Here is a 15,669-nt window from a genome sequence, read left to right on the forward strand (position 1 = left end):
GATATAATAACGAAGCCCCGCCCGTTGGAAAATGTTCGTAGCTCGGGTCGATACGTTTTAATTAGTTTTCGCGACAAGTTGTTACGCGCCTTGCCCTCCATCTTATTGTAATTTACGGGACAATTACGGGCGGGGATTCACGGAGGAGGAGGGGAGAGGGATCCGAGCTGGGACGTGCCGATATTCCTCGTTTGCAGTTCAAACAATGCCTTCAACCCTCCCTTCGCTCCCTTTCGTGCCTCTGATTCGGCCCTTTTCATCCCATCTTCTTTCCCTTCGATGTCCTCTCGCTCCCGCTTTCCGGCGGAAACGCTGACGCGTCAAATTCGTGGGAACGTTTGTGCGCCCATGCGAGCAAGACGTGATTTCACGTTTTAAAACGAAAAAAACCTATCCTGTACCGGGAATTATGCTGATGCATCGCGATCGCTTTGCAACGATTTTTCCCTTCCGATTTTCTTTTTCTCGCTTGTTATAACAAAGATAAAATAGTTTAGCAATTTTTTACTCGAAAAAGAATAAATATACGTATCGATTTTTAACGCGACAAAATCTGTCCAAATAAGAAGCGATTTCATTATTTTTCGATTTTTTACGATTGTAAATATACAAATATATATATTTTTCACTTTAATTACGATCGTTTATACGTAAAACAGATACTTGGATACTACCGGTTAGTTAAATATATTCACTCGCAGCCAATAGAAAAGTACATATATATATACGTGTGTATACATATATATGTATCTCGCTTGTACGAGAGTCGATAGAACATTGGACGGTTCGAGGAGTCCATTCCAGTCGATGGCTGGTCTGCCATAAGCGCCTTCTAACGTGGACCTCGTTGAATTTCAGATAGCTCGAGGGGGCGAGCTCGTGTAGCCAGCAGCCAGCCAGCCAGCCAGCCAGCCAGCCTCTCTGTTCGACCACCTTCCACCGATCCTTTTTGGAAAAAGAAGCATGCGCCCGCGGCAGTTACCTGAACGACTACGAGTCCTCCAGCTCCAAAGGGATAAAGCGGGAGGATAGATGGGTAGACGGAGGGGGAGGGGAAAGAGAGTTGAGAATTGTTCGTGGTTTTGTCAGCAGGACGTTTCACGAATCCGTGAATTTCCGAGAACCGGCGTGTGTCCTGGACCGAATCGAACGACAGAGAGAAGGAGAGAGAGAGAGAGAGAGAGAGAGAGAGAGAGATAGAGGAAGAGAAAAGACCTTTCCCCTCCCGCCATTCGACCGCTATCTCGGGGCGCCCTGACGTGCTATCCATTCCCAACGAATATTTCTGCTCCAGGAAATTTCGGCGAGAACCGAATCGCGGATTACCAGCGATAAAGCCGCCTTCTCCTTCCAACTCCTCTATTTTTTCTCTCTCTCTCTCTCTCTCTCTCTCTCTCTCTCTCTCTCTTCCTTCGCACGTATCAACGCGGAATCTCGTGGGGAGTCAACCGATAGATTGATTGTTACGAGCCGGATATGGGGAAAAGCGACGAATTTACCGCAATGTGGTATTGCGGGTTTGCTAAATTTTCTGAGAGGGGGGGCAAATGATGGAGAGAGCAATTTTGCGATATGCGAATACGAGTAACGTACGAGTAAACGTGAATTGGAGTTTCGAAAGCGCATAAGCGATTTTGAAAAGTTTCAACTATCGTAACTTCGGGGAGAACGATTTGAACGACGGGGAAAAAATCGAAGGGGAACAACTCCTCGCGGGGAAGATAGACCGATGAAATTAGAATCGAAGGAGATCGCAAAGGTAATATTGATAGAAAGGCTTTAATGAAAATGGCGTGCGTGTCGGTTGATCTGAAAAGGTATCGATGAAACGAACTACTGGTTTGTTACACGTTTGTTGCGTAACGGTTCAGTAAAGGAAATGAGAAATATCGCGCGCTACTAATGTATTCTTCCGTGTATGTGTACAGGGTGAAGGAAGAAAGGATTCGCAAGTAATTTCGAGATGGACAGTACTTGGCAAGTACTACTTCTGATAAATCGAAAAATTTTTTCCTTCCTTCGAATATTTTTCATTTTAAAAATTATCGACACTTTCTTTTTAATTGCTCTGGATGCCACATCGTGAATATTTTAGTTGGAGTTGGCGAGGTTTAATACCATGGAATGATTCTTGTTTCGATTAATAGAATATTCTCTTTCGTACAATTAGGGTATTAGCTTGCTCAAGGATTCGATAAATTTATCATCTTTGATAAATATAGGTATGAAAAGTCTCATAAATATGATAACTGCTGTTTCATTGTCGAGAGTAATTTATAGTATGGAACATGAAGATTTTAGGAAGGGAAAGGGAAGAGTGGTAAATAAGCACTGTTATCTGAAATAACCCCTTCCCACGTTGCAGCGTGGGCAGTCGTTTAGATAACAGCTTTCGCTATTTTTCAACTTTGAAGAAACGATACTCTTTCTACGTTTCTGTTCATTCTCTTCTCTCCGATTAAAACCGATATTATATCTCGTAAATTTTTACAACGTGTGTTTTCATACTATCGTAAATATATCATTTGGAAAAATGCGAGAAGAAAGAGATTTTAAATTTTTAAAATCTCGCCACACCACGAAATGAAATTTTACTTTACGGGGACTTTATTTTATCAAAATCATCTTTAATCCTTCAATTACAGTGTTTCAGAGTTTTTATTTTCTTTCCAAGCGGCCGCTTAGCTTCATCTCTATTTCATTAAAGGAACGAAAGTGGCTACCGTGGAAACGGGATGAAAATTATCATTTCACGAACGGATTTGCGCGTCTGAAAATTGGAATCGGCTAACCAAGCCTCTGACGATGCGTCCCAATTCACTTTGATAAGGATTAATTCAATTACTTCAATACGATTTAGGGATTAATTTCCACCGGTGTACTCGAGTTTCAGCGCAAAGGTTAAGTAGATTCCGAGCGCCGGTATTCTCTTCCAAGAATTATAACTTAATTCGATTCTTCGATATTTCGATTCGCTTCGTAAATTACCATCCACCGCGAACAATTTTAAATATATTATATTATAATCGATTATCGACTTATCACTTATAAAACATACATTTGTCCTTACCATCATTGCCATTATTGAAATAAATTCAAGATTGAACGAAACACATGGATCGGATAAAAAAATCACGCGTAGACGAGAATAAAAAATAGTAAGAAAAAAAAAAAAAAGAAGAAGAAGAATCAAAATAGAAAAATTACTCACCGAAATCTCGCATTTGCTCGGGCAAACGCACTTGGCTTCTCCACCATTGTCAGTCTTGCACTCGGCGTAAAACTCGCACTTCTTATTCTCGCATTCGTCTGCGAACAAACGGCGAAACATTTCCAATTAACAGGCAAAACCTTCATCGAGTAGCCCCTCCCTCCATCCCTCCCTGTCCCTCCATCCCCGAGCGCATCCATCTTCTTCCGTAATTGCCCTTGAGCAAAAACCTCCCCCTCGCAAGACAGACCCATTCGTCACCGTGAACGTTCGTTCGTTCGCTCGCTCGACCGAACACAGCCTCGAAATCTCAGATTCCTTGATATTCTCTCCTCACGAGCCTCCTAATTCACCGCCCGAATCCGTGACTGAATTGTTTAAGGCGGCGCCCCTTCCGTTTCCGCGATATTCGACCCTGTTGCCGGTACTCGAAACCCCCCCCGCCTTCCATTCGACCCGACATCGATAAAGATTTCCCCGACCTACCCGAGCTATTTGCATAACTGCGTCCCTCCTTTCGAGTCATCCCCGTACGACAGCGGGACGTTGGTCGAAGGAAAACAACGGAATGGATTATACATTATAAATTGGTAGTCTTTTCCTCTCCTAGCAGGTTCGATCGATGGCGGGAAGCAAGCTGAATGGAAGGTAATAGCTTCTTTCGATTTCACTTTGCTCGCGATGAGGTGGAAATCGTGTATACACGAGTCGATTCTCTCATAGAGAGGGAGGGAGAGAGAGGAAGGGAGAGAGCTTGTCGTACGTATCGAAATGGAAGACGCGAGGGGAAAGGCGAGAGAGTGTGTGGGTGGAGAGCGACTGCATGCATATGCATCGTGCATGCCGTGGGCTAACAACTCATACGAAGTATCTCCAGTGAGCCGTGATATGCATGGAACCGAATCCTGCTACGCCACTACGTTTCGCAAGTTTCACGCGATTTTAAACCATGCAAATTATGCCGCGCGGCCGGCCCAGGGAGAGAGAGAGAGAGAGAGAGAGAATTCGGATCCGGATTTCTTTTCCCGGAACGAGCGGCTATTCGCGTCACGGGTCGGCTTATGAGAAAAGTTTGCCTCGATCTCTCTTTGCGGCCAGCTATTTTCACCCCCGAAGATCTCCTCGGAAACGTTTGACGTTTCATCGTGGCTCGATAAGAGGATACATTTTCGTTAGGGGTGGTGCGGTTTATGCGTTTCTCGCGTAGAAGAAAATTGAAATTTGGATTTGGGTCTTTAGTTAGGGGAAAAAAATTTCAATCGCAAATTTATTTCCATTACTTTCTTTTTTTTTTTTGTCGATAAAACGCTTCGAAACGGTTGGAAAAACCGTTGACGAAATATCCTTAAGACAAAAGCGAAACGGTTCACGGTTTGATCGATATGCAAATACTTTTATGATAACGTGGAAGAGGATAGATCAAAAGGTTCCATGTATGCAAATTATACTCTCGTGGTCGAGCGAATATTTACAAAAAAATTCTCAATCTCCCTTGTTGATTTTCTAAAAAAAAAAAAAAAAAAAAAAGGAAAAGAAAAGGATGGTCATCGCGGGTCAAATCTAATTGCGCGAATCCTCGATATAACGAGGTCGATGTAACGAGTTCACCCAGTCGGAATCGATCTTCGTTCGATTTTTCTCCCGCCCCGTTTCATAATAAAGTTTTCTTAATTATTTACCCGCTACCTTCCTTCTAATTGTTCCGCAGCCCCGCTCGATCAATACTCCACGAATTTTGCGCGGAAAAATCTTAGTCGGTTAACATTTCCAGGAAAAAACGAAATTACAAAGTTTCCTCTTCTTTTTCGTAATTATATTTCGAAACACCGCTCCTCGAGTATATTTATCTCCGAGTTTCGTTCGTTTCTCTTATTAGATATTTAACGTTCGTGGAAACGAACGAACGTTTCGTTTGCATAATTCTAAATTCATTTTCCCAATGATCAATTACCGATGTTAAATTTCAAATTTAACCGCGCTGTCGACAACGAATCGATCGGCAACGAGCTGATAAAATTGTGTAACGAATCGATAATAAAATATCGACGAATAATTCGTGGAACAACCATAAACCACACATTTTCGTTCTTAAAATTCTTTTCTTAAAGTTAAATTCTAGGGGCATGGAAAATTGCACGGAATTAAAGATGGCGTTTGTCAGGGATCGGTGGTACTCACTGCACAGCCCCTGGTAAAGCACACGTATCTCTCGTCGATGTTTACAACCCTCGAGGCGAAGTTGACACTCGTTTCCGTAGCTGATTCCATCGTCTCCGCAAACCGGTTGAAATTCTGCCGGGCAGGTTGGACACTCGCAAATCGCCGTCCCGCCGATTTCCGCGCAAATCGCGCCCCACTGGCAGATCTGCAACACGAGAAATTCAAATTTCCCTATTTTCTCTTTCCTCCTATTCCTCCTCTTCCGCGCTAGGTCGAAAGAAAAACGCGAGATTAATCGCGGTGGATCGCGTCGTTGCCTTTTCTTTCTTTTTTTTTTTTTTTTTCTACCCCTCGGCGACAGCGGCCTCTTTGTCCCAAGTTTCCTCGCCTCGCTCGCAAACCCGATAATTTATCGCCCGCGATATTTTATCGCCACGCGCGCTACTTTAATTCGCGGGATTTAACGTCACTTTGCTCGGGGCGAAACGCCCATTTTCTCCGTTATTTCTTCCTTAACCGGGGAGGAAAGATCGGCTTTCGAACGAATTAAGAAACCGAGAAATCGCGAAGAACGAGACTTTTCGAGTTTATGCGAATCGCTGTGTTTCGATTCTTTCGTTTCGTTTCGCCACGTCGGTAGAAGAAAACACAGTTTATTCCCATTTCCCTTATCAAATATATTCCTTCGTTTCATATTACGAGATTTTCAAATTATCTCGTATACGTCGCGTGTTTGCACGGTTCAAATATTTGGCCCCTTTTTCCCTGCATTTTGCTTGACTGACCTTCTCGGAGCAGGGGCCCCTGGAGCCGCACGTGCCAGTGTACGCGACCTCGATGTTGCTCCTCGTCAAACAGGCCTGCCTCTTCAGCTCGCACAACGAGGTGTAAGTCTTGCCACCTCTCGCGCACACCGGCCTCATCACCGGCTCGCATTCCGCCCCGCACTCGCAGCTCGCTATCCCCTGTCGGTTGATCACGCACTGCTCGTAGGGGCCGCACTTCGCCTCGTCGCACGGATTGATTCCTGCTCGAACAATGGGGATCGAGATTAAAAGAACGAAGAGAGAAAAAGGAAAAAAAAAAAAAAAAACACGTGTTTTCAACGCGTGTCACGTCCCCTCTTGCGCGGCAACAACAGTGGGTATTACGTTTATTCGAACGTTCGTCGAAATTGGGACGAGGACGGATTCGAGAAGGACGAACGTTGCTGCGTTTGATTTTTATATCTCTTCTTCTTCGTGGTGAGATAGAAAGATGAATCAGGGCAGCGTAATAATAAATTTCGTACGGAATTACCTGAGCTGCACGCGCCGTTGTAGACCTTCCTGAGGGATAATCTGGATCTGCAGGCTTCCTGCCTGAGGCTGCACTCGTTCGAGTACGTTTTACCATCGCTTCCGCAAACCGGCGCGAACTCGAGGCCGCACTGCTCGCCGCAACGACAGCCAGGTTGCCTCGAGTCGTCCAGCTGACAGATTTCCGGCTCCACGCACTCCACGTTGCCGCAAGGATCTGGAAAATTAAATTGCGGTACGTGCTCGCTTCAAGTCACGTTTCCAACACGCCGGCGGATGAAGACAGCGCGTTGTTAATCAAACGCTCGACGCGATCGTAAATTCTTCGGTGGGATCCACCATATCGTTTTCCAGATATAAATCCTTCCCTATTCTCTCCCTCTAAATTAACTTTTAATTCACCCAGAGTTAATCACCCGTCGTTTACGGATCGTTCTCGCGTCAATAAGATTGACGAGTCGCTTCGTTCTTCGAAAATTAAAAAGAACAAACGTGTTTCCTCGTTGTTGAAAAATCAACATGATTTTCATTGGCGGGAACGAGCTCGAAATAAATGCTCCGGGGAAATTGACGCGGTTAAAGGACGTTGAGTTAGTTAAGGGGAGATGTCGGATTGATAAAGGCGGATGGAACGGGGAGAGGTGTGAGCTGAGGAGAACAAGGAGAGGGGGGAGCTGGAACAGCGGGCGCAGGTAGAAGAAGCACGGCGAGATTAATCTTCGCCCCCCCCGAGGAAGGAAGTTGGATTCCGTTTCCTGTCCGTGGGCGGTAAGGAGGTTTGGAGCGGGGCCTGACGCGGCAACTTGCGGTGGTGTTTCTCGAGGGTTAGCTCGAGTTACAGCCCAGTGGAGCGGCTAACCTTCCGCGACCGACCTCCTTTTCTTCCTCCTTTTCGTCCGTCCCCGATTTAGCGGATCGTTCGAGGGTTGTAATCGAAGTCCTCTCCCCCCTAAATGATCCTCTCTCGCACGCCTCGTCAAAGTTTCGTTTCCCGCCGAATCATTCATCGATAATTTATGGCCGGCCGAGTTGTGCCATTTTCCTTTGTTCGTATCGTCGCGTTTGTTACGCGAAGCGAAGGAGGGGTTCCGTTACGATTGCGGCGAGAGAGGAAGTGGGAAGTGGTTTCCTTCCGAAATCGTTAGAAATATCCTCCCTTATCTTCTCAGGATAACTTCTTTCCTCCTCGAATGCCACCTTCCACGGCGACCTCCCCTCAAAGACACCGAGGACAGGGATCGTCTAAACTGCCGGCTCTAACTTTCCGCGACATTACCCTGATGCGAATTTCTTTGTATCGTCGTCAAAGCATCTCTAAGGATCCCGCCGGTATCGGCGTCTGTTCGTCGTTATCCGAGGGAACTACTCGAGTGCCGCGAGTGCGCGTAACGATATCGCCGCGTCGTGTGCACGAAAACGTTTCCTCCCTTCGACTAAATAACTCTTCTCGAGCCGTATCCGACCGAGAGAGAGAGAGAGAGAGACTTTTCTACTTCCTCCTATCTAAGAAATCTTTGAGAATAATTTCCGAGCCGGTTCGAATTTCTCTCGGCGATAATTTTTCCAACCCGACCCGTGAATGCAATTCGAGAGGAGGGAAAAAAAAAAAAAAAAAAAAAGAAAAAAGGAAGATCTCGCGAGAAACGGTCGGCATTAAAACAACGTTGAATATAAAGCGGCGTGAAAGAAGAGGGGGAGTGGAAGAAGGCGGAGGGATGAAAGGAAGGGAGGGGAAAATGGAAAAAAGATCGGGACAGGCTGGCGTCACTTGAAACCGTAAAACCCCTCGTAAATTGCCTTAAAGCTCTTCGATCGTGGACAGAGTGCGTCGAGTCGCTCGATTCACACCCCCGTTCCACACCCCCTCGGGCGATTTCGTCGAACAAAAGCCATCCGGCCCGTCGATAAAACTGTGTTTAAAATTCCCGCGTCGCCGCGAGCCAATTGTTTTTAAGTCCGTCGCTAAGAGCCACGCCACCTCTCATTTTCTCACCCCTTCTCTTCCTCCTCCTCTCGTTCACTCTCTGCCTCTCCAAACTCACCCTCCCCCTCCCTCCCTCCCTCCCTCAACGGCTGTCTCCAACGGCAACATCCCTCCCCTCCGTCTAATCTTCCGAGTTACGCGAAACTTTCTACGTGGCCCGTAGACTACTTTTTTCCACGCCCCCCCCTCCTTCTCTTCGCTTCTCTTCGCACCACGACTCGACCTCTCTCTCTCGATCCCCTTCTCGTGACCTCCTCGTTGCAGCGCGCCGTATTTTGCATTCTCGCGGAATAACTTTCAGAAAGGAATAATAAGCGGACGGGGTGGAATAAGAAAGAAGTTGTCGCGGGTCGGGTAAGTGGCGGATAAAGGGAATTGAATTGAGTTTGGTCAACGAATTGAAAGATCGCTAACTTCTCTCTCTGACGTTCCACCGTCTGCATTCTTATCTCGTGCTTCGTTATTGTTCCGCTCGGTTTCTCCTTTTTAGCACCTCGGTAACTTACCCCTTCCCCGGTATTTACGCGTTGTCCGGTCGGACGAGCAGAATACGATAATTTTCGCAACGTTGTACAAACGACGTTTAAATATATTCTTATAAGCGCTATAAACAATTTTCTTTATCGGGTAATCGTTTCGTGCGCAAATGTATATTAAGTAAGTTTATCGATGGAGAATCGCGGGAACGTGATTTTTATTTTATTTTATTGCATTTTATTCCAATTGGCGAGCAAACACGCGAGGTGCTTTCGAAACACTGGGATCAGGTTTCAAAATTTCGTTTGTAGCTTTGTGTACCGCTATCCGTTTCAATAGAATTGGTAGTTTTGCGTAGCTTTAGCTTCGCAACGTTCAATAGCTGCAGCGGTTTCGCGTAGCTTCGTTGCGGTTTCGAAAATTTCGCAACTTCATGTAAAACTGAAAATTCATCGAAGGCCTGTTAAAACCGGAAAGTTGGAACGTTGAAAAGAGTCGAAATACGCATTCGTATTGGAACGAAAGTGTAACAAAAAAAAAAAAATATATATACACGATCCTCCCTCCTCACCGATCTTTCCAATCGAACATTAACGAAAGTAAACGCGTCAAATTCGAAACGAACCCGTTTCCATTCGAAATCCATTTTCGGAAAATTCGAACCAAGACGCAACCACCGTTCTCCTCCTCCCCAATATTAACGAATATCAATCGGTAGCGAAATCCACCGAATCCACCGTTATGAAGCATCGTCGAAGCAAATTACGCGCAATGACTGAGTTTACGTTAACAGAAGCTTGGCGGTTTTCTCTCGTGCGCAACGCAGCCAAGCCATTTCTGTTCGATTCGCGGCATCCCTCGAGTGTACCGTAAACCCTTGCAATACCATTCCTTGCGAGAGGGGGTGGTAGTCACTTAGACTCGAGACGCGTAAACACAAGCAGCGTAACAGCATCCGGCCAAGGAGCAACGATCATAATTTACGACGGATCGCACGGAGTTAGGAATGGATAAGGGATGGAGGGAAACCACGTGCGCGCTGCATCGCAAACGGGCTACTTTGCCAGGCGAACTCGCTGCGCAAAGAGGCACGCGCCGCCCGATTAGGCGCGTGTCGTTGAATTATGAGCGATTACACGGATGAACGCAGACGTATTCGAAGCTGGTTCCGGACCTCCGCTCGCTTCCTTGCTCCATTCCCATTCGTCGGGGAAATCGAGATTTGATTTCATTACGACGCAATTACGGTGTAACCGTTTGAAGATAATTTATGGATCCCGTCTCTTTTGAGGGGAGGATATGCACGGATGTATCGTCGAAACCGCGGATGTATCTTGGGATGTATCTTTCCAAGATCGGCAGACTTTTGAAAAATGTACAGCTTTCGAACGGCTTTAACGACAAGTTTCTTTATTTTCTAGATCGCGTGGTAAAACGTAAAAATAGTCACTCGAAAGTCAGAGCCAGTCCTTCTTCCATCGATTCGCTTATTTTCCACCCCGACACGATAATCCCTTCGTTTCGACACGCGCACTCGAACGTGGATCGGATCGGATCGAAGCGATCGGGACACGATCGGCCTAGCTACACGCTTCTCATCTCTTCGTTCGATGCGTGCCACGGCCCTCGAATCCCTCGAATATCGACCAGAGTGTGAGAATTTAGCCGAGCCCATTTTCTCGAACCGTGTTCGCTCGGAAACTAACCTTTTTTCCCCTTTCCCTTAGGAAGACCCTTATTTCGACACGCTCGAGCGTGAAGGAAACGGCACGCTCTCCTCTATTCTGATATCTAGATATCTCTGGATATTCACGGGGCTAAAGCGAGTTTCTTCTCGTCGAGATGGAAGAGAGGAGGGAAAGAGAGAGAGAGAGAAAGAAAGAGAGAGAATAAGAGAAAAAAGGAACGTTCGCTTATCTTTCAAAGACCTCCACTCGGAGGAGGTTACTTAACTAACGATCGGTACAGTGCACGGTGACTGGATAATCGTGGAATTAAACGGGAGGGGGGATCGCCTCGAGATTGTCTCTCATTGCGAACGATCGAAGGAGTGTAATTGGACGGCAATTATAATGTCACGATTTTTTTTTTTTCTTTGATAAATCGATACTCTATGGATGGAAGATGAAGAAAATACGGTGAAAAAAAATACGATCGATCGTATCGAGCTTGTTATTTTCGTTCGAATCATCGTGGCGCCGTTTTCTTTCGCGAAATATTAAACGAGACATTAAACGACAGTTACGATTCATCGCTCGGAAGGAAACGAGGTAATTTCGTCCCCATCCGTTTCGAGTTTCCTCCTTCTCCAATCACAGCCGGCAAAGATTAATCCCTCTCAATTGCGCCACTTTCCCCAAGTTTTCCTTACGAATCACCTTCCCCGCCCCGTACTCGATAATACCAATATTCACCTCCTCCGCCGACACTACCTTCGACACTGTTAACAAGAATACTGGCATATCCTTAATCGTAACACCCAATCCATCCTCGTGCTTATCGTCCCCCCTCCCCCTCCCTCCAGTTACTGCTACTTTCAATCATTGAAAAAGTTCGTCCGCCTCGAAAACTCATTTCCTCCATCTTTTCTTCCCTTTCTTTCCTTCCTTCCTTCCTTCCTTCCTTCTTTCCTTTTTCTCCTTTTCTTTTCTTTTTTTTTTCTTTTTTTCAATTTACCCTCGAGCCAATCGTCTCCGACAGAGCAGTGGACCAGGGGAGGTGAGAGGGAGGTGACGATCGAAAAGTCTCGAAAGTTTCGAGCTAATTTGATTTATCGTCGCAGCCACTTGAGATTCGCGACCCAGCTCTCGTTCCACCCCTTGACTCGCCGCCCTCGTTGCCGGGAAGGAATTAGGAGGGGTCAGGGATGGGTCTTGGATCCCTGTTCCTTTTTCCGCGCTCGAATTTATTATTGATTTCGCCCTCCGCCACGGGGGACCGCCGGCTGAATACGATTGATAAAGAACACCCTTGACTTTCCCCTTTTTCACCAACCCCCCCCTCCTTGGCCCATCCTCGTGACTTTCACCTCGATGAGAATCGAGCCGAGAAAAATTGAAGGACCTTTTGTCGAACGGTTCTTCCACCGAATCTTCCACGAGTATCTTCTTCGTCCCTCCTTCGATTATTACGTTTCATTGTTCTCGGATCCGTCCTTGCTCTTCGCGTGAAATTTTTCCCTCTCCCCCATCCGTATTGCCATCATCCTTGCCAATAATTCTAGAATAGAAATCTTGAGAATAAATCAATTTTCGATCGTTTTCTTACTTACACGTGCTTTCCAACACGTGCACGCGATGAATCGACGAAAACGACGATAAAAGTTAGGAAAGAAGGGAGAGTTGAGCCGTTTTTCGGGATGTTTTGAAGGATCGTCAACGATTGCTCGCGATTATCGCCTGTTCGAAGAATAGGAGGCAAGGAGAAGGTGGAGACGGCTGATTCCGAGTAAACATCGTCACCTTTACCTCGCAACTACAACCTGCTCGATCAAACATTTGTCTTTACCGTTCGGTTGATTAAAACGCTCGCCGAGTTTGCACCGCGTTTTCGAGCCGGTCAAGCGGATACGAGGCGACTAGGGTTGGGTAGGGGTTAAACAGTGCACAGGGGGTAAGAAGAAATCTGGAAGGTGACGTGTTGGAAAGGGGAAGAGGTTAATAAAAGAGAAAGGGGAGAAATCGAAGGATAAACGATGGGTTGGAAATTTAAAAGGAAGAAAGAAATGGAAAAATTTAAGAGGATAATAAAAATGTTGATTCGGGGCGAAATTGTGAAAGGAAAATTCGATCAAACGGACGTCACGAATAATATGTTAAGAATTAAAAAAGGGAGAAATTGGATCAGAGGAAAGGGTGGGAGAAATTAGTCGATCGAGTAAAAAGCCGTAAAGAGAAAGATGCTTTGAGAAAGAGATACTGGTCGGGAAGAAATGCGTATAGTTGAAGGTAAAAGCGTGTCTAACGTAAATGAAAGAAGGGAAACTTTTACGAGCTGTATCAAAGAAGAAACCACGGTCAGCAGAGAATTAGATAGAAAAAAGAAAATTACGGCTGTAAAGAGACGAACATTGGAAACGAGATACGAAACGAAAGAAAAGAAAACGGGACACGAAGAGGATTCCTCTTTCTTCTCTTCTTGGTTAGTCATTTTTAATTTCGAAGCAACGAAGAAAACAGGAGGCATTCGACTCCTCTCGCTTCCAGGTCGAGCATCTCACAGAACATTGTATTATATAATAATTGCATCGCCGAGCAAGCAAGATCCGACATTAACACATATGTATATTTAATAATTGAAATTTAAGGACAAAGTTACTTCGACGATATATTATTCGAAATAATCGAATATAACGAATAATCGCTCAAAGTAACTTTGTTCGAAATTTTTAACCGGTTGACTTCTTGAACTGGTTAAAATGCTCGACAATACCGACGTATAGCGTGCGTTATCATCAGTAGAAAAGGATCGCTTTAATCGGACGGCATTACTACTCAATGCGGGTTTCACTCGACTGCAAATCGATTGCTCTACAATTTACTCGCGCGATTCCTTTCCCGATTCTGCTTGTTGTGTACGTACGTGTGTGCGTGCAACAATTTAACTTGCATTTGAACAAATTCCCGTGGAAAACGCTGCTCGCATGCCGCTAATTTATCACTGTCTTTCGCTTCCTCTCTCGGCCGTTGCGCTCCCTTTCCAATTTCACGTCACACCCTTTTCGCTTTCTTCGGTAGAATCGTTCACGATTTTTCAACTCCTTCTTTTTAACTCCTTATCTTGCTATTGTCACAGCAGATATATGTTTATATATGTTTTTTATCTCAAATAAAGTAAGCGTACGCGAGAAAATTAAGGGATTGTTTTTATCCCTCCCTGCCCGAATAACCCTTTCTTTCGTTTAATCAATGACCGTATCGGGGATCCGTATTCGTCGAACAATCGCGTATTGTGCTTGCGAAAAGTTTATTGGACGAACGAAAGAATTAACTCTTAATCCGTGAGAAGATCCGTTTCGTGGAAAGTTCTTTCGTTCAGAATTAAACCGATTCAGAAACGTAAAACGATATATACGCACTTTTATACGCATCTCGTGTGCACAAGAGTCAAGGCAATATTTCTTTCAAAGGAATTCCCTTATATTCATAAGCGGGAGGAAGCAATTTAAGCGGAAGAGATCGGTTTTCCCGGGGATTCGTTCCGAGCTTACGGATGGAATAGAAGAATTCCAGCGATATCATCGCCGCACACACGAGCGTGTAAACCTGTGCCATCTGCCCGGAAGTAATCTTGATCGCGTGCATAAAGACGCGAGTAAATACGTACCGACAAACACCGGTATTTAAGCCCCTTCTCCCCTCCTCGATTCGACAAATATTTGTCTCCACCTCGAGGATCGCCGGATTATCCACGTCCCCCCTCGATAAATACGATCGCGAGTTTCTTAAAAATACGTTTCTTAAGTGTTTGTTCTTATTATTCGATTCGGATCGTCGTCTTGTTTAATAACTTGTTGCAAGATGATCGAAGAAATATATTTTCTGGAAATTGTTGGAATCAAGCACTCACCGCATTTTCCCTGGAACGCCATCGTGATATTGGCGCCCTTGGCGCAGGCGGCCCTGTTCATCTCGCACAGAGACGGATAATCGGTCCCATCTGTGCCGCAAACGGGGCTCGATCCTTCGTGATCCCCCAAACTCGGGCAGGATTCCAGGCACTCGCAGGACGCCTCGCTCCCGTCCCTGCTTCGCACGCATTGCGAACCCTGGCTGCAATTCAGTTTCGTGCATGGATCCTTGATCTCTGTAACAGAGAAATTCGTCCCATCCACTCACTTTTTTACTCTTTACTTACTCCATCTACGATCTTTCTTTATCCAATTTTGGGAAGAAAATGGTTTGTTAACGATTTGAACGAGCGACGAGAAACTTTCGCTTTATTCTCTAAAATCCGAGTTACGTTACAACGATAAGGAAATGGAAACGGGATCGAAGAGCACGCGGGAGGCACGGCCACGCGTTTAATCGATAATTCCTCCTTTTTTCTCTGGGAAGGGGAGGGGAGGTCACGCTCGTTTTCAAACGTAATTACGAACCGTAAACACGGGAGCGTGTCGTAAAACGGTGTGAAATTAAATCCGCACGATTCACGATGAATAAAGTATCGTCTACCGTGGGGGAGGATTTAGACCCGCGGCGCCGCGATAAAATACAGCGTACGAACCGTGACCGTGCCTCTGGCCCTCGCTCCTCCTCCTTTCTTCCCCGGGATTTGAACAGATAAAAGCCGTCCGCGAGTTATTAAGCCGCGGTGAAAATTTTTAATGGAACCTCCCCTGATAAAGGGAGGGAGGGAGGGAGGATTAGTTCAATTAAAATATCCTTTTCGTTTGTCGCCTCGTGATCGCCCTTCCCTCTCCTCTTATACGAGGAACGAAAGAAAGGAGGAACATTCAAAAAATGATTCTAGAGTTCTATGAGAGAAGACGAGATGTTAAAAAATGAATTATTGCGGGTAATTTGTGGTATTGTAGGTGA

General features: G+C 45.5%; 1 protein-coding gene across 6 annotated transcripts in view; it reads right to left on the bottom strand.

The window, feature by feature from the left end:
- LOC100869960 (agrin) overlaps positions 1-15,669 on the bottom strand; it is a 314,930-nt gene that overhangs the window by 12,078 nt on the left and 287,183 nt on the right. For all 6 annotated transcript variants that reach the window (XM_086907395.1, XM_086907394.1, XM_012491686.3 and 3 more), the window contains 5 exons: positions 14,699-14,935; positions 6,671-6,886; positions 6,157-6,398; positions 5,390-5,576; positions 3,212-3,309 (listed from right to left, as the gene is read on the bottom strand). In XM_086907395.1, the coding sequence (XP_086763521.1) occupies positions 3,212-3,309; positions 5,390-5,576; positions 6,157-6,398; positions 6,671-6,886; positions 14,699-14,935 (980 nt within the window). The remainder of the gene's footprint in view (positions 1-3,211; positions 3,310-5,389; positions 5,577-6,156; positions 6,399-6,670; positions 6,887-14,698; positions 14,936-15,669) is intronic.

This window comes from Apis florea, unplaced genomic scaffold (genome assembly GCF_048593485.1).
Source record: "Apis florea isolate Af1SG1 unplaced genomic scaffold, ASM4859348v1 contig_2897_pilon, whole genome shotgun sequence".
NCBI lineage: Eukaryota > Metazoa > Arthropoda > Insecta > Hymenoptera > Apidae > Apis > Apis florea.